Source organism: Spea bombifrons, chromosome 4, assembly GCF_027358695.1.
Source record: "Spea bombifrons isolate aSpeBom1 chromosome 4, aSpeBom1.2.pri, whole genome shotgun sequence".
Taxonomy (NCBI): domain Eukaryota; kingdom Metazoa; phylum Chordata; class Amphibia; order Anura; family Pelobatidae; genus Spea; species Spea bombifrons.
The window spans coordinates 717,984-740,359 of record NC_071090.1 but is presented as its reverse complement, the minus strand read 5'-3'; the positions used below and the strand labels follow the sequence as shown (position 1 = coordinate 740,359).

Below are 22,376 nucleotides of genomic sequence, written 5' to 3'. Positions count from 1 at the left end.
ATTAGCATCGCCATAAAGTATCAGCTCAGAGTGGTGTGTAACGAATCGGTAACTGTAACTGTGTTACACTGCGTTGTATACGCTGGCATTATATGTGAGCGGAGGTTCAGTTTGTAACGTATGTAACATGTATGCAATATGTATGTAACATGTATGCAATATGTATGTAACATGTATGTGATGTGTATGTAAGTCGTGTGACTCCATCTTTGCTCTCGTTCTTTTCTTCATTCAGTTTAAAAATGTTTCTGATGAATTTGTTTCCGTGAATCGCGTTTCTGTGGCGACGGATCAGATATTGCGTGCGTCCGGCCGGCCGCCGCAGGTTGAGGCTCCTTCGCTGATTAATCATAATCTGACCCACGACTTGGAGCCGCGTCACAATCCCTGCCCATCAATCTCCGCTGACACGGGCCACGGGGGCCACGCCTGGCAGGGCGACCGAGAGCCGCAATCATCCGTTTTCATTTCGGACTCATGTGCCCCACAGGTGCCAATTACAGGCGCGGAGACTCGGTGGCAATAAGCGGGGGATCGCGTGGCTGGCAGACACCCCGCTATAGACACGGCCGTGACACGTGATGGACGAGCGGTGACAGCTGCCAGTCACATAGCTTTAGCTGCGCGTTTCTGACGTCGGCTGCCCCTCACGGGGACGTTTCACAGAGAAGGGCCTCCAAATGGGTGCAACAGCCGGGGCATTTACAGGAGCCACGTCTTACAGCACCTGCCGACCCTGTATAATGTATAGATAAATCAGTGACCGGCCCCCTGTATAATGTATAGATAAATCAGCGAGCCGGCCCCTGTATAATGTATAGATAAATCAGTGACCGGCCCCTGTATAATGTATAGATAAATCAGTGACCGGCCCCTGTATACTGTATAGATAAATCAGTGACCGTCCCCCTGTATAATGTATAGATAAATCAGTGACCAGCCCCTGTATAATGTATAGATAAATCAGTGACCGGCCCCTGTATAATGTATAGATAAATCAGTGACCGGCCCCCTGTATAATGTATAGATAAATCAGTGACCGGCCCCCTGTATAATGTATAGATAAATCAGTGACCGGCCCCCTGTATAATGTATAGATAAATCAGTGACCGGCCCCCTGTATAATGTATAGATAAATCAGTGACCGGCCCCCTGTATAATGTATAGATAAATCAGAGGGGCGGATGTTATTTATGAGGATTAATGGCGCTCGTTAGTCGAGGCTCCCGTCCCGCAGTTAACGAGTCTTTGGCTGTCGCACTCCTTAGCAGTTCCGCCACATTAAGATCTATGCAATTACAGAGCTTGGCGGCCGGCCGTTCACGCTTTCCTGAACTTCCCTAACATACAGCGCAGGAGCGCGCCAGGATGCATGGGCCGCGGGGGCCGGGGGCCGAGTCCTTGAAATTACTCTTAGAAAAACTATTCTACAAAAAAAGAAATACTTGAGTAATAAAAGTAACGCTTTTCGCTGCATTTAGTGATTATAATGAATAATGGGCGGCCGTTTTTATAATGATTTGGGTTCCTTCTCTCAGCAGCTGATTGGTCGCTCGGGAGCATCAACGAACCTCCCAACATCTCAAAATATAAAGAGGGACACTTTTTTTTTTTTTTTTTGTTAATCGCGGAACTCACCGATACAAGCGATTGCACTTTAGAACGCCGCGCTCGCAGCGCTACTTAAAACACGCTTCGTTTCTGTCAGCACAGTCATGCATATTAAATATAAAGAACACATTGAATTCCCATGAGGCTCAGCCAGACAGACTGCTTACATGATGCTGCCTGAGCGTCATGGGAAGTGCAGTCAACAGTAAAGCTGTAGATGCCAGCTGTGAACTACAATTCCTATGATTCTCAGCCAGCCAGGGGTCCACCATAATGCTGACTGAGCATCATTGGAAGAGTAGTCCACAGCAGCAGAGTTTTTTTTTTTTTTTAATTAAAAAAAGGCTAAAGTTAGCCTCCCTCCCAGGACCCTTAAACACATACACTGCCCTTACACACACACATATACACATACACCGCCTTTACACACACCTGCCCATAAACTACATATATACACATACACTGCCCTTACACACACATATACACATACACCGCCTTTACACACACCTGCCCATAAACTACATATATACACATACACCGCCTTTACACACACCTGCCCATAAACACACACATACACATACACTGCTTTTACACACACCTGCCCATAAACACACACACATACACCGCCTTTACACACACCTGCCCATAAACACACACATACACATACACTGCCTTTACACACACCTGCCCATAAACACACACATACACTGCCTTTACACACACCTGCCCATAAACACACACATACACATACACTGCCTTTACACACACCTGCCCATAAACACACACATACACTGCCTTTACACACACCTGCCCATAAACACACACATACACATACACTGCCTTTACACACACCTGCCCAATTGTTTAAACATCAATGAACGTCACGGTCTGCATCTTTTTTTCCCTATCGTGAATTTCTGTGTTTAGCGGATAAGGGACTCGTCCAGGAAGCTGTGAGTGATGAGCATTGAAAACACGGACGCTCGGAGCATTAACAACACTTTATTAGTCCCAAAATATTTACAGATTCAGGTCTTTAGTTTTTATTCCTTCATTCAATGAACAGAAATGGCTGAAGGTCATCGGTCCCCGTAAATCACCCCAAACCACCAACAATGAATTAGACAATTAGCAGCCACTAATGTACAGTAGAAAGGCGGTGCAGCGCCTGTGGCCCCCAGGTCCATGTGGACAAAACACAAAATTCATCCAGATTTTATGGGTCACCGCGAGGGACCGTGGAGCAGCGTAAGGTCAGCACGTGCAGCGGGGGCCACATCCAGCCGACCTTGGAAGGGCCACCCGGACCACAAGACATTTTTATATGAATCCAGTAACCGCCGCCGCGCCGGGAGCAGAACCTGACCGTAGCTCAGGCGAGAGCGGCACATGCGGAGCAGCAATCAGAGCAGCGTCCCTAACGCTCCAGCTAAAATCCCTATGGGCTGACCGGCGGGTCCTGTCCAGGGGGCCACAAACTACAGATTTAAAAGCCTGAACGCCATCTTTAAAAACCATTTCATTCTCAATCAGATCCACAGACACAGCTTAACGGCCTCATTGGGGTCTTTGGTCGGTATTCACATTAAACATATCGAGACATCTGGACCCGCGGGATCCGAGGGCCCTTCCCATGGAGACTCGTCCTCGGGGACCACTCGTGGGGGGTCTGTCCATTCCTAAGGGGTCTGTCAAAAGATGCCCAGGGAAGGTACCGCAAGGTGAGGAACGGGGGCTGTAAACATTCAGACTATGGGTGTGATTGTAAACACTAAAGAACCCGTTAATTTTAAATAGTTTAAATCCCACCCCCCCTTTTAGCTGCTTTTTTAACCAGTCATTGGCTGCAATGATCAGCATTATATTACATATAGATTTATTATAGTATAATGCTGCATCCTGGCCATGAAGCGGCTACCAGACCCCCCACAGCCCAGGAGGAGAACATACAGGGTGGGAAGCGAGGGGATCGTGTTCTCAGTCACCATGAAACGTACCAGGAAGGAGCGGATGCGTTATTACGCCCCGTTATACGGCTCCGATACAGACAAAACGGGTGTAATTATTGAATGGGGGGGTGGGGTAGTTGCTCACTTATTCCCCCCCAGCACCCCACAGGCTTCCTTCCCAAAACTTTTTTGAATCTGCAAACTCCGCCAATAACTGAGCAGAAGCCACAAAGTAAAACGATCGCTGTAGAAAAAAAAAAAAAAAAAAAAAAAAAAAAAAAGGAGGATCCCTCCATAAAACATCAACATTAAAAAGCAGCAGATCCTCCGAGATTAAAGTAAAAACAATAAACAACTTCACTGGAGGGCCCGGAACCGGCGGGGGTACGGAGCCGCCTTCAGTCCACGCACGGCCCGGCGAGGCAGCTCCGCACCGGGGGGATTACGAGCGTACGTGCGCGAGTCAGGGCACCAGCGCAGAAACATTAACATCTACATATGAAATCCGAGACACAGGTGGCCCCCACAAGACAGGTAAAGGGTCCGTTTTATTTGGGTTTAGTGGTTTTTCCCGAAGGTGAGGACACAGCTGCAAGAGCTGACAGTCTTGCAGCGCTCTCGCTGTGGCGCAGCCAGTCTAATCACTCTCAGCCTCCCCCTAAAATAAGAATCATGATGTCAAAGCTCCACCGCAGGGGTCACCTCGGCAAAAAGTACCTGTAAAGCACTTAACGAGGCGTGTGATTAACACGGAGGAGAAAGCGCCGGACCCCGCGCCGTGACCTCACACACCAAATGAAGTCGTTTATTTCATTAGCGTCACGTTTTAAGAATCCGGGTTAAAAGGAAAAAAAAGATCGTAACACGAAACAGAATAATGTATATAATTTACAAACAGTTATTTACATGGGTCGCGTATGTACAATATGCTACATGGGTCATGTATGATGTACAAAGGCATCCAGTCCGCACCGAGTTACGCACTGCGGCGTCTCCCACTACACGCAAGGCAACGGGAATGGACTAAAGTCACAGCAAGCCACACGGAGTTAATTAGCGCCGACGACGTCACCAATCGGAACAGACGAGGGGGCCCGAGGGGGGGGGGCAGACGAGGGGACCGGGGGGCGCAGAAGAGACTCCGCGCCTTTCTTTTCTTTTAGAACAAATTCAAACACATGTAAGTTCGTGATGCACGGATAAAACAGAGCAGCGGGGAGACCGGTTCACGTGTCACACGCGGCGGCGGCTAAACCGCTGCTTTCCAAAGAGTGCAAACTGTTTGCGTGGTTCAGGCGCATGACGCGTTCATTACACGGTCACAGAACACGTGAGACACGCAAAGGATCATATTTACACCTATGGTATAGAAAGAGTTTCACAGCCACAGCGGAACCAAGCGTGTCCGTTCGCTCTGATCCACGGAACTAACGCGGTCCCTCCGAGCAACTACCCCAGCGAGGGGCAGACCCGCATCCGAGCTCCCCCGCCTGGAATGCGCGTCACGCGTGTGGAGGAACGAGACAGCGCCGTGCGGGAGAAGCAGCCTCGAGAATAAAATAAAACATTTACAGTAGTTACAGCCGCGGCCCGGAGCCAACCCGGTAAAAGTGCTTCCCGCGGAACGAAGTGCGAGGCTCTCTGGGGAGGACGCCGGGAGCGAGGGCCACAGCGTACCCCTCCGGCAAGCAAAGGGTTAAACAGGTAGAAACTGTGCCTGCATCTGTGCTACATGTGAGCATGCGACACTCAGGGTAACAGTTCGGGGGCCGGAGGGCACTTCCCAGAGAGCGAGGGGGGGCTGCGAGAGTGGGCCCCCCCAACACAGCCCACCATGAACCACGCGATCCAATGAGGTATGGAGACTTCCAGTTACTATGATAAGTGTGGTTCTGGGGCCCGCGGGACCCCCGGCAGACGCGCCGGGCGCAGAGATTCACATTTAATCATTTAGAGCGCGGGAAACATGTTTTGAGTCACGCGGGGGCTTCTGAGAGGGCAAGCGTCGAAATGGAGGGGGGGCGCCCCGTGACGAGGACACGTCAGCCAATGAGCAGCCGGGGGGGGTCACGTTATGGCTTACGCGGAAATTAGTGAGGCTTTTTTTTCTGTTAGTTTCAATTTCAAGGCATTTAACCTTTTGGGTGCCAATAAAAGGCACAGGCACATCGCTCTGACGCCAAGGGGCCTCGGCCCTCCAGAAGAAGACAAAACAAAACATGTTCCCGAAACGGTCTTCTGAAGAAAAGAAAATAACGATTTGATGAAGAAACGTCCAATTTCTTCTTACTCGGGAAGGGTCAGCGAGGTCACCTCCGGCTTCATTTTGAAATATTGGTCGAGTCTGACGATCGCGTAGCTATGGGGGAAAAATACACAAAAACATGAGTTTCCGTTACTAAAGCAGCAGATCGATTAAACCCTAAAGTGCCGTCTACGTCTCTGTGCAAATAAAGCGATTATTGCACCCAAAATACCGGTGCTGGCTGCAAGTGTCTAACGAGCTGCGCCGGGTGCAGCCGACATGCGCCGCTGGCCACCGGCAGGGAACGCGGCATCTTAACCGCCAACTAGTCCTGTACAAAACTGCACGCAACGCAGCACAAAGCACACGCGTGTCCAGACGCTGCCCCCAGAGCCTCCGTGACGCCGCTGGGTCCGCCGCTCGCCACTTACCCAAGGAAATCAAAGTCAATCTTGGAATATTTTGCTTGAATCAAAGCCCACAATCCCCAGAAGAAGTGAGAAGCCTGAGAAAAAAAAAACAGTGGTCTATTAATCCATACACGGTGCAGGGTGTGTTATACGCAGTCATATTACTACATTACTCTTAATACAGGGTGTGTTATACGCAGTCAGATTACTACATTACTCTTAATACAGGGTATGTTATATGCAGTCAGATTACTACATTACTCAATACAGGGTGCAGGATATGTTATATGCAGAGTAGCACATTACTCTTAATACAGGGTGCAGGGTATGTTATATGCAGAGTAGTACATTACTCTTAATACAGGGTGCAGGGTATGTTATATGCAGAGTAGTACATTACTCTTAATACAGGGTGCAGGGTATGTTATATGCAGAGTAGTACATTACTCTTAATACAGGGTGCAGGGGAACGTTATATGCAGAGTAGTACATTACTCTTAATACAGGGTGCAGGGGAACGTTATCTACATCACGTTTACTATACATGAGTACGGGGGGGTCGGCTGCTTACCAGCGCAAACTGATTCACTTGCACGTAGAGTATCTCTACTTCCTTATCGGAGACGTCGGCGCTGAACCCTTTAAACTCTTTATAGGATTCCAGATACGATCTCAGCCAGAGAAGCTGCAGCTTCCGCTCCGGATACAAACTGTAATCCACTTCATTCACTCCTGTACCATATAGACACATACAGTGATATTACCGTCCAACATAAACACACGGAACATGTAGCATAACCACACCGGGCTACGGAGCCACCATCTCCTTTCCAGGCTCCATCCAGGTCACTGCTGAATTACACCCCCCACCCCCCAGGCCGGCTACCGTACCTGCGAACTCGTTAAAGTGGTTCCCGATATCATACGCCTGGTAGTTGTACCCGGAATATTCATAATCTATGAACTGCACCTCTCCTAAAATAATCAGAAGAACATTTCGTTACCAAACCTCGTAAAGACAAAGAACACGGAATGACATCGACTGCTCGGCCCTAAGATTTACACGCGTGACTGCGGGGGCAGGGCTGTGAATTTTACATTAAAATGTACCGCGGGGGAGGGGATTCAGCACGTGGCCCAGACGTGGGGGCAATACTTAATATTTACCTAAGGGGGTAACATGTGCCCTCGGGGCATTTAACCCAAAGTCCCAAATACCAGGAGGCCTGGAGGACGCAGAAGGAATTTGGGGAAATACACACTTCGTATCCAGGACTCTCCAAAAGGGGGCTTTTTAGAGCCATTTAAGAGGCAGGATACTGATCAGGTTTAGCGCAGAGTCGCGGATGTTTGTTGGGTTATTTGTGAAAATCTGCAGTTTAAAGACCCCGATTCCCAATAATTCAGTAAAGTAAGCAAAGCCGCCTCTTCTGTCAATTCTAGACTCGTCAGACCCCCTGAATACAAGTAAGAAGCGCTGCGAGAATTACTGGCGCTACAGAAATAATAATATTAAGAGATGGTATTAATAAATAAAACAGAATAATAATAATAATAGATAAAGTATGAAGACCCCCCCCCCCCCACGTCGTCTAATTAACCACCTTAATTTGAACAGATGAGAAACGCACTTAGAGGCCCCGGGGTCCCAGAAAGTTCAAGTTAATCTCTTCAGATTCATTTGTCTAGAAGAGGAGAAAAGAGACCCTGTCTGAGCATCGCAAACAGAACCCGGCGCGCTCGGGAACCGGCAGGCGGGACCCCGGCGCGCTCGGGAACCGGCAAAAGGGGCTGCTCTCAGAACCGCTTAACCCTCGCGCTGCCAGACTGGGCAGAAACAAGTTCTGCGGTCGTCTGGAAGTGAAAGGGTTAAACGGGACTCTTGCTTCGGAGCGGAAGGTTCTGCCGGAGAAGAAGACATTCTGGAGCGGACCATCGCCACGTGCAGATAATTCCCCGTCACGCTGCAAAGTAACCCCCGCCTCTGTAAAATTCACAGTCAAGCCCGGCAGAGTTTGCAGCAGAACTCGCGTGTTTCCGCACGGCCGCTCTACCAGAACATACATTCTATCGATATAAATATATCAATTTATACAGAAAGGAACAGTAAAGAGTGACGAGGCGGTTACCAGGGTGCGTTCTCTCCTGCGGGAGGCGCAAGTGAGCACGTGAAGCGATAAACCTCCGGCCAGCGCCTGTAAGAAGCATGGAGCTGCCGCCAGGGGCAGCAAACCTAATCTGCAGCAGACGAAGAGAATTTGGCAAAACTTAAAACGTACAAAACAAATGGCCGTAACCATCGCATCGCGTCGGGCGTTTAAAGGGAAACCGGCACTTTCCATCTGATCGCAACGCGCCCCATCGGGGGAAGACAGAACGTTTCAGCTCTTATTTTGGGGGTTTCCAAAAGCCAACGGCTCTATGAACTAAAATAACCCCCGTAACAGCGTTTACGCGTTAAAATAAACCACACATGTGCATTAGGAATGTGCCTTATGGGAGCCCCATTCATGGACCCGCGTGATTATTCCTCCCCATTAAGTTGTTACTGCCCTCGGTAAGAGAGGGGAGTTTAGGAAAGGGCCAGTTCTTCTACAGAGCTGACAATCTTTATATAGATCCGACTTACGCTGACTCTCGACAGTCACCGCGGCAGAACTTTTCCCGTTTATTCTCCTAAATAAATTGTCTCTTTTTTTTTTTTTTTTTTTTTTTTTTAGGCTTTATGAGCCATAACAGAAACCAGCGAGCCGTGGACCGGCGTTACGATCCAAGGGTGAAATCTGCGAGTGACGAAGGTCAGGAACACAGCGAGACGTTACATGAACAGGAAAGCGGGTGGGATGCGGGGCTCAGGGATCCGTCCGAGCGAGCAGCAGGAGGGCCGCGGTTTCACTTTAAACTCACGAGGCGATTCCTTCCCCGTTATAAACAGCGCTGACGTGGATTATATGACACTGCACATTATTACACAGCATACAGTCGGAAAACACAGGATTAACTCACTGTGGGTGCAGTACCCAAAGGGGGCCCCCCCCGTGTATTCACTAAAGGGGGTCAGCAGGTCATCCCGGGTGTGCTGTGAGCTCCGGGTAATACACTAACGGACGGGGTCTGTTTCCAGCACTAGCGGACTTTAAATGCAATAGTCAGGAGGGGACCAAATTACTCTAAGTAATAAAGGGTTAAACTAGACTGGGCAGAGATTTTACCCCAATGTGGGCATTTACCCAGCCAGGAGTCTCCACAGACTGATCAGGAGAAACTTCCAGGGCCTCAGTAAATCACCGTATTTGCTCAATTATAAGACGACCCCCCAAAATCTGAATATTAATTTAGGAAAAAAAGCCTGAATATAAGAGGACCCTATAGAAAAAGTTTTACCGGTAAATATTAATTCATGTAAACTATTTTTTCATATTTAACGACAACTATGATAGAAAAAAGATTATGCACATCTGCCCCCCAGATATGCCTTATACCCCCTTATATGCCACTCTGCCTGCAATATGCCTTTTAACCGCCTACATGCCACTGCCTCCAGAAAGCCCTTATACCTCCCCCATGCCACTCTTAAATCCCCCCCCCCCCCGTGCTTCAGACACCCTGGTGTCTAGTGGGGGCAGCCGGTGGACGACTGTGCGACGTACACAGACAACCTCCAGTAATAGAAGCCCGGCGGAAGCAACGGAGGTTGTCTGCGCACATCGCATAGACCTCACCGGCTGCCAGAGAGGAGGATCCGGGTCCCCTGCAGCGCTGCGGGGGATCTGGATCTTTTAGGCAGACCTGTATTTGAGGTCTGATTATAAGACGGCCTCGGATATAAGAGGGATATTTTTCAGAGAACTTGCTCTGAAAAAAAACCTTGTCTTAAAAATCGAGCAAATACGGTAATTCAGCTTTAATTTAAAAATAAACTCATCCTCTGAATTAAAAAACGCGTCGGCAGTAACAGTAACGCTTTATTTCCCTACTCACCAAAGGAAATATCACAGACAGAAAAATTAGCCGTTTATCAACGGGCTGAAGATCAAAACCAAGCTCCAGAAAAAATAAACGTACAAAGACTAAACGAAGCAAGTACTTACGGAGGGGCCGGGGACACTTACCTCGCTTCTCATTGTAGATGATGTTCTTACACAGCAGGTCGTTGTGACAAAGCACTACGGGGGACCCCAGGCTCGAGAGTACTTTCTTCTGCCAGGACATCTCTGCTTGGAGGACGTCGGGGCCGGGGACCTCACGCAAGAACCTGGCGAGATCAGTTTAAAAACGATATATAAACTATATAATAAAATATTCTGTAATCAAAACCCAAAATATTTTAGTTTCCAGCAGCAAAACAAAACTGCTTACACAGCACAGCGGGTAAAAAAAAGAGTAAGAACGATAGAAGCCAGTGATATTTCTCTAACCCAGAATGGATCTGCCCCTTGAATGCCCTAAATGCCCCATCACAGCAACTCTGCGTCTATAAAAGCGCATTTTTAAAGAAATGTGTGGATTTAAGTGACGATGAGAGCCATTGGGACGCGGGTTTACCCCCGGGTGGGAAGTCGTACCTCTCATTCACGGTCTGGTCCTCAAACTCCGTTGGAATGAGAGAGAAGTACTTCTTCATCTTTAACCACAGGTTGGACTTGGGGATCCAGCCGTTGTGGGCATGGATGGCGTGGATTTTGGCGAGCCGGCGTGCGATGAGTCTGAAACGAGAAAAAGACAAATATATAAATTCCACTTCAGGGGTCACTTCAGGACAAGCAGGGGTCATGGGCCGTCACACACATGACATACTGCCGTCAGGATATACATCGACTTCCTCTGTACTATGACATCATTTCCTGTCATACCATCCACTGCATTGCTCGGCTACATCTAAACCGACAGCCCTAAGCGGAACCTTTAAAAAGAAGCGTTCTCCCCCAATTTACACAAATCAAAGCGTCAGACGATCCGAGATGCGCGGGATCAGTCCTGTTGCTGCCGGTGTTGCTGCCCGTTCAGTACGAGCCGCGTAACACGGGCTGAAAGCTCCTTACGTGGGATTTCGCTGTGTAAGCACTGGCTGCATTAACGCCGTCACCTTGAGAGGAGATCAGGCCAGACACTGAGCCGTCAGGACACGGAATACACCCTTACATTGGCAGGGGTCTGTGGGACCACCAGAGACGCTCCCTGCTCCCAGGGAGAGGAAACTAATCACTATTATTGCGGCTGGCCCCAGACCCCCGGCGCTGTCCTGCGGCCCCCAGACCTGTCCCGATAGAAAATAAAAGCCTGACGTGACCCGTCGGGCCGTCTCACCAGGGGTCACGTACCTGTAAATGGTGGGGTTACACACGTGTTGGGGATCGAGCGCCGCTCCCTGCATGAACTCGTAGCAGAGGCCGTTATTAAAGGTGCAGTAGAGCTGCGGGGCGCAGCCGTGGGACTGAAGCACCCGGAAACTCTTCAGCTCCTCGTCCCGATCGACCAGCAGCTCGGTTTTATTGCCGTAGATTCTCACCAGGACAACATCCTCCATCCTGTCGCCGACGTAGCAGCCGACCAGCTTATTGGTGATCCCGTCCGTAAAAACCTAAGAAAAAAAGGTGAAAACGTGAGAAAACGTCACAAACGCTTCTAACCGACACGTTTTACAGTCCCAGCGCTACGCTTCATAAATAAAATACATTCTAGGAAATGCTGAAGCAGGCAAACAACCTGCTAAAAATACAGATGGTGCTGAAACACGAGCCACGGAACATCTTACAGAACCAGAAGAAAGCTGAAAGTTCTAAGCTCACTTCTAGAACGGTTCTCCGGATTGGCAGGTACTGCATTACCCCTCTTGAGCCAGTAGGGAACGCACAAACCGCCCCCCCCCCAAGTACAGGGCACACAAGCCCCCCCCCCCCCCGCCAGCACCCGAGCAGCACGGAGCTTGTCTCTCGCCCAACTCCCTGAATATCCAAGTGCGGATCCGGTATTTACACCGAGGGGGGGCGCCTCGCTATTAAAAACGTCAAGAGACGGATTGAGACGTAACCAGGAAACCGAGACCTCCGCCACTCATTCCACGGGCATGAAACTCATCAGACGGGGGCGCTGTTCAGTCACACGTTAGAGAAAAGCCAACGTTCCCCGTGAGTCACGGAACGAATCACACGCTAAGCTCTTCCGAGACGCTGAGCACTCTTTACACAAAGTTATTGCCCCATTTCAAATATGATCCCCCCCCCCAATATATTCTGAGCCCTCCACCAACATCTCCAGAAAAATGACCACGGCTAGGGGGTTCCTGGCAAGCGCTAGGGGTTAAAGGTTATACCCCATCTCTAAACGGGGGCACAAACGGGGGCACGGGGGTGGATTTCACAAGCTGCCCCGCGGAGGACTCCACAGTCTCGGACGATCGGAGGGACTGAGCTGCGTTTCCTGCGGCCGCTTTCCCGGAGGGTGCGGAAATGGTTAATGGATAAGCTAAACCCGTGTTTGAAACGGGCCCTTCTGGCCCCCCACAGGTAGGACACGTAAGCACACGCATGCAAATCAATGGGACAGAAAAAGAACGTAATCAAATGCGCTGGACACGCGGATATTTACTGAGCAAACAAACGCGTGGGGTAAATAAACCCCGAGCTGACATATGGCCCCCGGCACGTGGCCCCCGTCCAATAACCAATCACTAAAGGCAAGCTAATCCCCCCTAACCACAGGGGGGGGGTTACCCCCGACATAGTCAGTGTTTGTATTTTGAAAGCAAACAGGGAGCAGAGGGGTTAAACGAGAGCGCGGACCCCATCCGTGGGAATGGAACGGGAGAGTCTGACATCTGCCCCACCTGGGGCACTGCGGACCCATCCAGGGGCCACACTCCATCGCAGCCCCGTCGGGCCCTCTGCCGGACACATGGCCGCCGGTCTGGAGACAGCAGGCGGGGCGCCAGGAGTTGGCCGGCTTCCTGCGGGACGTTTCCATTCATTCTCCTCCAAGCTTTTGGGGTAAACGGCGATGAGGTGCTGGGGGGGGCAAGAGGGCAACAAAACCAGCTTCCTGTAAGAGTTGAACCCCCAGCCACAGGCAGCACAGGGGCAGTACTCAGCTGGGGCCCGGGGCCCTCCAACACTGACCATATAAACAGGATCCGCACCACGAAGGCAGAAGGGGGGCCGCAACCGCGCATCTTCCATATACATTCCGTGTTCACAGCGTGTGCAGGTTTAACCCCACGCAGAACACCGGAATAACCCCCTCCACGAAAGCTCAGAGGCTTGGGATTAGTGGACGTCCGTGCGCCCGTTATACCGGGACCAGTAAAGCGTACCGGTGTCTGAGAGTTTACTGGATTTGGGTTTAGTGCCGTCAGTCGACGCGCGGCTACCAATTCTCTCTCCTGGTAGCCGTGTTCTGCTGCAGCTTCCCGCAAGGGCCGTCGGCAGCGACAGCGTAACCAAGGAGAGTGTGTCGGTGACCTGTTGGCTAATGGGGTGATGAAGCCAAGCGTTCGATGCCAACGACTCACCATTTAGTTAATAAACGCCGTTAAGAAGCCGGAAAGATCCGTAACAGTAAAGCCGCAGAGCCGCCAAGCCCCGCGATTAGCCGGACGGTGCTGGGCCCAGACACCGCCACCGGCCCTATATAGAAAGAGGGCGATAATATGGATTCTTCCGGCACGTTCCGAGTGGCCCTTATCTGAGATATCCGAATAAACCCGCGTGTAACGATGCCATCCCCGGGGTACCTCTGCCTGTGGAGAAGCTTCCGGCAATTACAACAGCCCCCCATCCCCAAAATGGCCATGATTCTTCTGTCACCCCCTCAACCCCAACATCCCCTCAGTAACCCCCGGTAATTCTCCCCCAAATACCCCACCCAGTAATTCTCTCCCCAATACCCCATTTCTCACCCAGTACCTCCCCCCTCATTTATCCGCCACCAAGGCCCTCATTCCCTTCCAGTAGTCCCTCAGTTGCCCGTTTCCCCTCCCAGTGAGGCCCCTCCCTGGCCCGGTACCTGGGTGGTGACCTCCTCGGGCCTCCAGTCGGGTCTGAGCTTCTTGAGCAGATTGAGCGCTCCCTCCCGGTACCCGCTCTCCAGCACGGTAAAGTCCAATCGGGGCACCTCGGGGGCTCCGGGCGGTACGTGAATGTAATTGGCCATTACGGGGGCCGCGGGGCTCCGGGGGAACAGGAAGCGGGGGACACGGAGAAGGAGGAGGAGAACTGCGCGAGAACACGTCCTGCGTGACAGTGGACACACACCGAGTCCGCGCGAATAGCTCACTGAGGGTGAAACGCAGAGAAACACAAACCACGGAGGCTCTCGGGTCTGTCACAGCCGGCTCCGCGCGCGCGCACTCCCGGTATATGTGCCGCTCACTCGGAAAATTCCACTCAGGCTCACGGACACACCCCCGACACGTCCCTTCACACCTACGGCACGCCCCGTCCACACCGGGCACGCCTCCGAAACGCCCAGACACCCCCTCGAAACGCCCCTCCGACCGCTGACGCTACGTGTCGCCTGATCTTCACGTCACCGCAGGCGGGGCAGTGACGTCAACCGAGAGCTGTCAGTGAGAGTACTAGAGCTGCAGACACATGTCATGACTGCATGTGATTTGTGACCAAGGAACATGTAATGGCTGCCAGTAACATGTATGTCACTAACATGTAATGGCTGCCAGTAACATGTATGTCACTAACATGTAATGTCTGCCACTAGCATGTAATAGTATCTCAGAAACATGTAATAATCTCTGTCACTAACATGTAATAATCTCTGTCACTAACATGTAACACTGTCTCGCCAACATGTAATAATGTCTGTTGCTAACATGTAATAATGTCTGTTACTAACATGTAATAATTAATGTCTGTTACTAACATGTAATAATGTTTGTTACTAACATGTAATAATGACCATCAGGAGAAATCCGCTGCAATCCGTTACCTGACGGGAAGCCGAATGGGAGACGCCGGGGATCCGGGCACCAGCAGCGGCGCACTAATGCTATAATCTGTTTCCCGCATCGTGTCTCTCGTGAGCGTGCGCTCGGTGTCTCCCTGGCAGGAAGCGCAGTCGCCGGCAATGGTGTGGGTATGACATCATAGTAAGAGGGCACAGATACTCTGCTCCCCATTATACTCCAGCCTCCGAGGGTGCAGAGCCACTCAACCTCATGGGACTCGGGGCCGGTCATAACCCCTAAGCCACTCGTCATGCCCCCTGGACAGGCAGAGATGCTGAAGGTTTCTACCCTCTGTAGTCTCTGTAGCGCCACCGCTGAGTGTTTGCTCGCTCTGTAGTGCCCACTCTGAGTGTTTGGTCGCTCTGTAGTGCCCGCTCTGAGTGTTTGCTCGCTCTGTAGTGCCCGCTCTGAGTGTTTGCTCGCTCTCTAGTGCCCGCTGTGTTTGCTCGCCCTCTAGTGCCCGCTGTGAGTGTTTGCTCACTCTGCAGTGCCCGCTCTGAGTGTTTGCTCACTCTGTAGTGCCCGCTCTGAGTGTTTGCTCGCTCTCTAGTGCCTGCTGTGTTTGCTCGCTCTCTAGTGCCCGTTGTGAGTGTTTGCTCACTCTGCAGTGCCCGCTCTAAGTGTTTGTTCACTCTGCAGTGCCCGCTCTGAGTGTTTGCTCACTCTGTAGTGCCCGCTCTGAGTGTTTGCTCGCTCTCTAGTGCCTGCTGTGTTTGCTCGCTCTCTAGTGCCCGTTGTGAGTGTTTGCTCGCTCTGCAGTGCCCGCTCTGAGCAGGGAGTGTCCGGAGCGTCTCCCGGTTTACCTCGCTGGCCGGAGGCACAATTCAGAGGATTAAATCATATCCGGGGCAGAATGGGGGTTGTTGGCATCACGAGAGTTAAACGTCCAGAAAGCTGACTCTGTATCAGCAGAATAATTCCAACGTCGGGACTGTGATCAAATCCTCAGTCACACGGCACTCAAAATCCTTACTGAGACCCGAGTCACGGGGCAATTAATAATGATCGGGGTGGGAAAGAACTCCGCGCATGCTGGGGTCATTCTCAACTTTATCGGAGACTCCAGTTCCCAGTCTCGGGGTGAATGGGCAGATTCTCAGGGTTTTTACCCCAGTCTCGGAGTGAAGGGGCAGATTCTCAGGGTTTTTACCCCAGCCTCGGGGTGATGGGCAGATTCTCAGGGTTTTTACCCCAGTCTCGGGGTGAACGGGCAGATTCTCAGGGTTTTTACCCCAGTCTCGGGGTGAACGGGCAGATTCTCAGGGTTTTTACCCCAGTCTCGGGGTGAATGGGCAGATTCTCAGGGTTTTTACCCCAGTCTCGGGGTGAATGGGCAGATTCTCAGGGTTTTTACCCCAGTCTTGGGGTGAAGATTCCCTGATCACACAGTCCGGAGCCGACTCCTTCATATTGTTCTCTGAGTTATTGACATCTGGTGCTTTATCACAGCTGGAATCCCTGCTTGAACACAGGTGACTCCATTCAGAAGATCTCTACCTCCTGACAAGTCACGGTTTCCATTCCGTTATTAAAACCATTCGGCTGCCGCCATTAATGGCTCACTGGGATAGGGTCTGTGTGATGGTTACTTGAAGGGTTAACGTTTGTCTGACGATGATGTCATCGGTTTCCCGGTATGTACTCTGCGCATGAATACACGTGAAAGTCCAAAACACAAAGTTTCTCTTATTTTTTATGACTTCCCTTTGATGAGATAAAGTGACCTTTAACCTGCGTGGGGGGGCAAGAGGGTATTTGTCTATTAACCCTTGGTGTGACCGCGTAACGGAATCCCCGCTTCTCTAAAGCTGTGTTTGTAACGTGGGGGGGGCGTGTTCGTTACGGCCGCGCCGCTTCTCCAAAGGGGCTTATTCGCTAAACCATGAAAATAGTCGCCCGTTTCGCCCGCTGTAACGACTCAAATTTTAATCAGTCGTTGGTCTCGTCTTAGATTCAGGAGCCGTATGTCTATCCCATGCATGTTTAATCCCCTCACTGTATTACCCTCTACCACTTCTGCCGGGAGGCTGTTCCACTTATCTCCCACCCTCTCGGTAACGTAATGGAACGATGTGTCTGACCCCCACAAGGTACCGGCAGCGTGTTTTACGTGATGGAAGTTCTCAGACCAGCTGAAGAAGAGTGTTTTGTGTAATGGTTTATATAGGGTAATACCCTATATAACGCGTTGCTTCACCTCTATCCCCCAGGCCGCGCGGATCAGCTGCTGTTATTACAGAGAAGATTCCGAGATCCGGCGGATGTTTCCTTCTTTCTTCGTTTTTTTTTCTTGGTTACAATGATTTCTGTGCTATTTTAGGAGCCGGTAAATGAGGTAACCATGACGACTATCAGTATCAGCCGGCGGATTATTACAGGCCACTTAATGGACAATTCTAGGAGCGCGGCCAATCCGGACCAAGCGTTTTCTTAGCGATTCTGGGGAAATGTAACAATTTCCAATAATCTTTTATGATGCGATATAGAAGCCTCGCCGCTTTATTGACGTCCCAAAGCAACAATCTGCAGCGCTACGGAATATGATGGCGCTATACAAGTTAATAATAATATTAAAAGAAACTGTTTAATGAAAGAACATTTATTTTTACATTTTCTGTTATTTATGGGGCAAATCTTGGCTTTTATATAAAAAGGGCTTAACAGACGTGGGCGCCGGCGGCTGCTTTACAGACTGACACGCCTCCAGACGGCCGTCCGCTATAAGAACAGCTAAACATTCACGCTTTCCGTCGGCCCATTAATCACATCTCAGGTGTCGGCTACTGAATGGCTGGAGGGCAAATATTGGCGTGACCCCGTGCCGAGCAAATATGTGCCTCGCGTAAATAACCCCGCGCGTGTCGGCTCGGGGCAGATTAGTTATCAGGGCCCGAGCGTTCTGTGCCAGCGAGAGACCGAGATCACCGGAGTTCAATCGATAGAAACACCAAGAAACCTGCCCCGGGGGCCACAATGACTCCTTCCCCCCTGGGATCGTGGAGATCGCTGCTACTTTGTTTTTACTTACCTTGGGGAGAAGCTGCAGCTTCCCACCTGGTCCGTGTCCCAATGTTTCACGTCACTGATTGGCTGCTGGAAACAGCCAATCAGTAGTAGGAAAGCGCTCTCATTGAAACTAATGGGAGCATTTTCCACGCGTGTGCCCAGGGGTCTCGACAGACCCCCTCCGGCAGCATTCTCTGAGGCAGCGCTGGAGCTGACTTGGGGTGAATAGATCACATCCTGTTGGGCTGAACACATCCTCTGGGGGGGGGCAGGGGCAAATGGGGGCAGAATCCCTTCATGTTTTTTGCAAGGGGGACATCACGGAAATGTAAAGTGCATACGGCGGCCGGAGGATGGCAAACATCACGTTGTCAGATCGGCGGCTGTAGGATTGTTTCTCAATTTGCTCTTAAATGTTGCCGTATTTTGGGACATTTTCCCCAAATATAAAGGAGATTTTGAGCTTTTTGTAAGAAAAATCCTGGTCCTAATCTTCATTTTTTTATTATTTATTTTTATCATATATTTTTATTGTATTTATTCATTATATATTTAATATTTATAGATTATATATTTTAGCGTTTTGTGTTCAACAAAAATATAAAAAGGAGAATTGTTTGGGGTTTTTTGCCTACTTTTGAGGGGTTGAACTTGACAGTGTAAATTATTCTGTTACTGTGTTACTATGTTACTCTGTTACTGTGTTACTGTATTATTGTTACTCTATTACCCTGTTACTATGTTACTGTATTACTGTTATTCTATTATTCTGTTACTATGTTACTCTATAACTGTGTCACTCTGTTACTGTGTTACTATGTTACTCTATCACCCTGTTACTATGTTACTATATCACTCTGTTACTATGTTACTATATCACTGTGTTACCCTGTTACTGTGCTACTGTATTACTCTGTTACTCTATTATTCTGTTACTGTGTTACTATGTTACTATATCACCCTGTTACTATGTTACTGTATTACTCTGTTACTGTGTTACTCTGTTACTGTGGTATATTAATCTGTTACTGTATCACTGTGTTACTCTGTTACTCTGTATTACTCTGTTACTGTATCACTGTGTTACTCTGTTACTCTGTGTTACTCTGTTACTCCGTCCCCCGGGGAATGGTGGGTAATTGTTTAGAAAGGACCCATTAATAACACTAGGAATGCGTGTGAACCGAGCAGCTAACGTCAGCGTGCATCGCCTCGCACGGCCCCGTAAATATTTAATCAGGCGTGGAACGCGTGGACTTTACCACTTGATTTCTTACGCAACAAAGCGAAATCATTAATATTTAATCAAATCCACTTATTTTCTGAGTCCCGGAGAAGATTTCGTGGAGATTTATCAAAAACAAGTTTGGTGGGGATGGTCCAGGCAGACGCGGGGGGGGGTCCCCACGGGCTCCTCGCTGCCCACCGTACCTCGAGGGGACCAAGGATGGAAATATATTTATGAGCCGGGGCAGATGGGGGTACAGACAGCTGCCCCTTGGGCTGGTGTCAGGCGCAGGCGGAGATGAGGGGCAGTGATGTTGGGAGACAAGATTTAGACGCCGACCCTGAGTCTGTTCCAGATCCAAAATAAATGTGTTTACGTAAATGTCACCGGCCATGCGCGGCTGTCCCTGCGCCAAAATCACTCCTTCAATCCATGCGGAGGCCAAGGCTGCGAGACCCCCGTATATTTACTGAACGGGGATCAAAGAAAACGGGTATAATTATACTGAAAGCAGCCGTATATGTGAGATATATATATATACACACAGTATACACACAGTATATACACACAGTATATACACGCACACATATATACACGCACAGACACATACCGTATTTGCCTGAATATAGGCCGCACCCCCCTTTATGTCTTTAAAGTGGGGGGGCTGCCTATATTCGGGGTTTATTGCAGGGATGTGCAATTCGTATCGCCCGGCGGCCGGGACTTGCAGCTCTGGGCGGCGGGTGTTTTTTTTCTATTTAGGCCAGCGGCGGGTAAACAACGGGGTTAGGATCCAGATCCCCCGCAGCGCAGCGTGACATCACCTTCCGGTGCTCCACCATAGAAGCCCCGGCGGAAGTGCCGGCAGCGGAGCTTGTCTAAGCGCATCGCGCAGGCGGTGGCAAACCGGCCCCACTAGACACCAGGGAGTCTGGGGGTGCTTTAGTAGGCTTTTCTAGGGGGCATTAAGCAAATCTGGTGGGGCAGAGGGGCATGTTTATAAGTAAAGTGAATTATGAATTAAGTGGGTCTCGGATTTTAGGGGGACCTTCAAATTTCCCCTATTACCCCTCCCCGCGGACCCCCAAGCTACTCCCAGTTCAGGAATGGATTAGGTTTTCCATGTTTTTCTAACCAAAAATATCTCTCGCTTTCAGAACTTTGTTTGGATTATTAGCCGGTATTAATAATCATACTAATAATAACAATATTATGACTACTTCAACTTAAAATAATACTAAAACTAATACTACTACTAACAATAATAATACTACCAATACTACTAATAATATGATTATACTGCTAATAATAGGGAAAATACTATTACTACTACAACTAAAAATAATACTAATAATACTACTATTTATAATCATATGATTAATTATACTGCTAATAATAAGAAAAATACTATTACTACTACAACTAAAAATAATACTAATAATACTACTATTTATAATCATATGATTAATTATAAGTATAATAATAAGAAAAATACTATTACTACTACAACTAAAAATAATACTAATAATAAGAAAAATACTAATACTACTAATATTTATAATCATATGATTAATTATACTACTAATAATGAAAATACTATTACTTATACAACGACTAATAATAATACTATTACTACTACTAGTAATAATCGTCACTAATAATCATACGAATACTTTACTACTACAACTAAAAATAATACTAATAATAATAATGCTACTAATAATAATAAACTAATAATTATTACAATATTATGACTACTGCAACCTGTTTGGACGGGTCGGCCCCCCGAGCCCGTGGGAAGCCAGCGCCGTGTTTATAGACCCATTGTGTCCCGTGCATTTGGGGGTCCGACATTCCTCGTCTCTGCAACAACACAGTACTTTTCCTCTAAAGAGCGAACAATAACCGCGCAGGTGCAACGCCAGCCACCGGCTCGGCGAGATTAACCCTTTCCCGAGCACAATGCGCCGCTATTCAAACTGCCCCTTCCTCGCTGCATTCAAATGGCAGAAAGTGTCATTTCCGATCAATCTGGTTTATTTTGGGGACATTTCTGTGCCCTGCGGGGGGGGGGGCATTTATATAATATCTCGTTCCAGAACCTGATCGTTCGCCGTATAATAAGAGTTTGTTGGCGAGAATCCGCTGGAATTTAGCAGAGCCGGGTCAGTAAGGCCGTAGACTGAAAAACACATATTCCAGGGCTGGTTCATGTATCCGGCCGTAGCAGGGCCGCCATTAGGGTTTGGGTGGGGGTTGGGGGTGAAATAAAGCGGGGTGGTGGGTGGTTGGAATCACCTTTGTCTATAGAAGGGGGATTAATAAATGGCTAATGAGGTAATTGATACTCTGCGTTACTACGTGAGTTTGGGGCTCAGTCACGGGTTTGCCCCGGCACGCCCGGCTATTGCCCCATTTTCAGAGGTAAATCCTCCTGATTTGGGACCCTGACTTCTGTATTATCTCATCAATAAATTGCCGCACTGTGCATGCGCGGGCAGCTTTTCAGACGGGGTTCAATCATCTACCCCGTAAACTGCTACCTCCTGGAGGAATTGCCACCATGTCAGGGGCAGAACCCATTGTTTATTAGCCCCCCTGCATGACCCTCTGCACCCTATGTTTGTGTCACTTTGTGTTTAACATGCGCAGCGCTGTGCACCCTCCTGGTGCTAGATGAAGAATATGAATGATAATTTTATTAGCTGTGCAGAGACAGTTATTAAGGACATTATCAGCCAATAATGACATGGCATAAGCCTCTTTAAACCCTGGGAAGTATGAGCCTCAGGACAGTTGGCGGGTATGTATTCAGCCAATGGCTGGCTAAGCATGATGGGTCTTGCACAGTATTATGCTATGGCTTGGGCACAGGAGCAGCTGAACGCGTCCTGAGGCCGCGCGGACCCTCTCGCTTTCCGTACTCTGTGGAGCTCTGCGTCACGTGACCAGAGAGACGCGGAAGCCG

At 49.3% G+C, this 22,376-nt stretch overlaps 1 protein-coding gene across 1 annotated transcript; it reads right to left on the bottom strand.

Moving 5' to 3' along the window:
- Window positions 1–5,675: 5,675 nt before the first annotated feature.
- Window positions 5,676–14,731, bottom strand: ETNK1 (ethanolamine kinase 1). The gene is made up of 8 exons (XM_053462744.1): window positions 14,217–14,731; window positions 11,537–11,796; window positions 10,781–10,921; window positions 10,328–10,470; window positions 7,107–7,190; window positions 6,787–6,947; window positions 6,237–6,310; window positions 5,676–5,919 (listed from the first exon to the last, which is right to left on the bottom strand). The coding sequence occupies exons 1-8, from the start codon at window positions 14,361–14,363 to the stop codon at window positions 5,847–5,849; spliced, it is 1,083 nt and encodes a 360-aa protein (XP_053318719.1). The 5' UTR covers window positions 14,364–14,731; the 3' UTR covers window positions 5,676–5,846.
- Window positions 14,732–22,376: the final 7,645 nt, after the last annotated feature.

Excerpts from the sequence above, each read along its gene's own strand:
- ETNK1 (XM_053462744.1), bottom strand. The coding sequence starts at position 14,363 with ATGGCCAATTACATTCACGTACCGCCCGGAGCCCCCGAGGTGCCCCGA. Across the intron at positions 10,922-11,536 it reads TGTAACCCCACCATTTACAG|ACTCATCGCACGCCGGCTCG; the intron begins GTACGTGACCCC and ends TTCTCGTTTCAG. Across the intron at positions 7,191-10,327 it reads CATCTACAATGAGAAGCGAG|GAGAGGTGCAGTTCATAGAT; the intron begins GTAAGTGTCCCC and ends TGATTATTTTAG.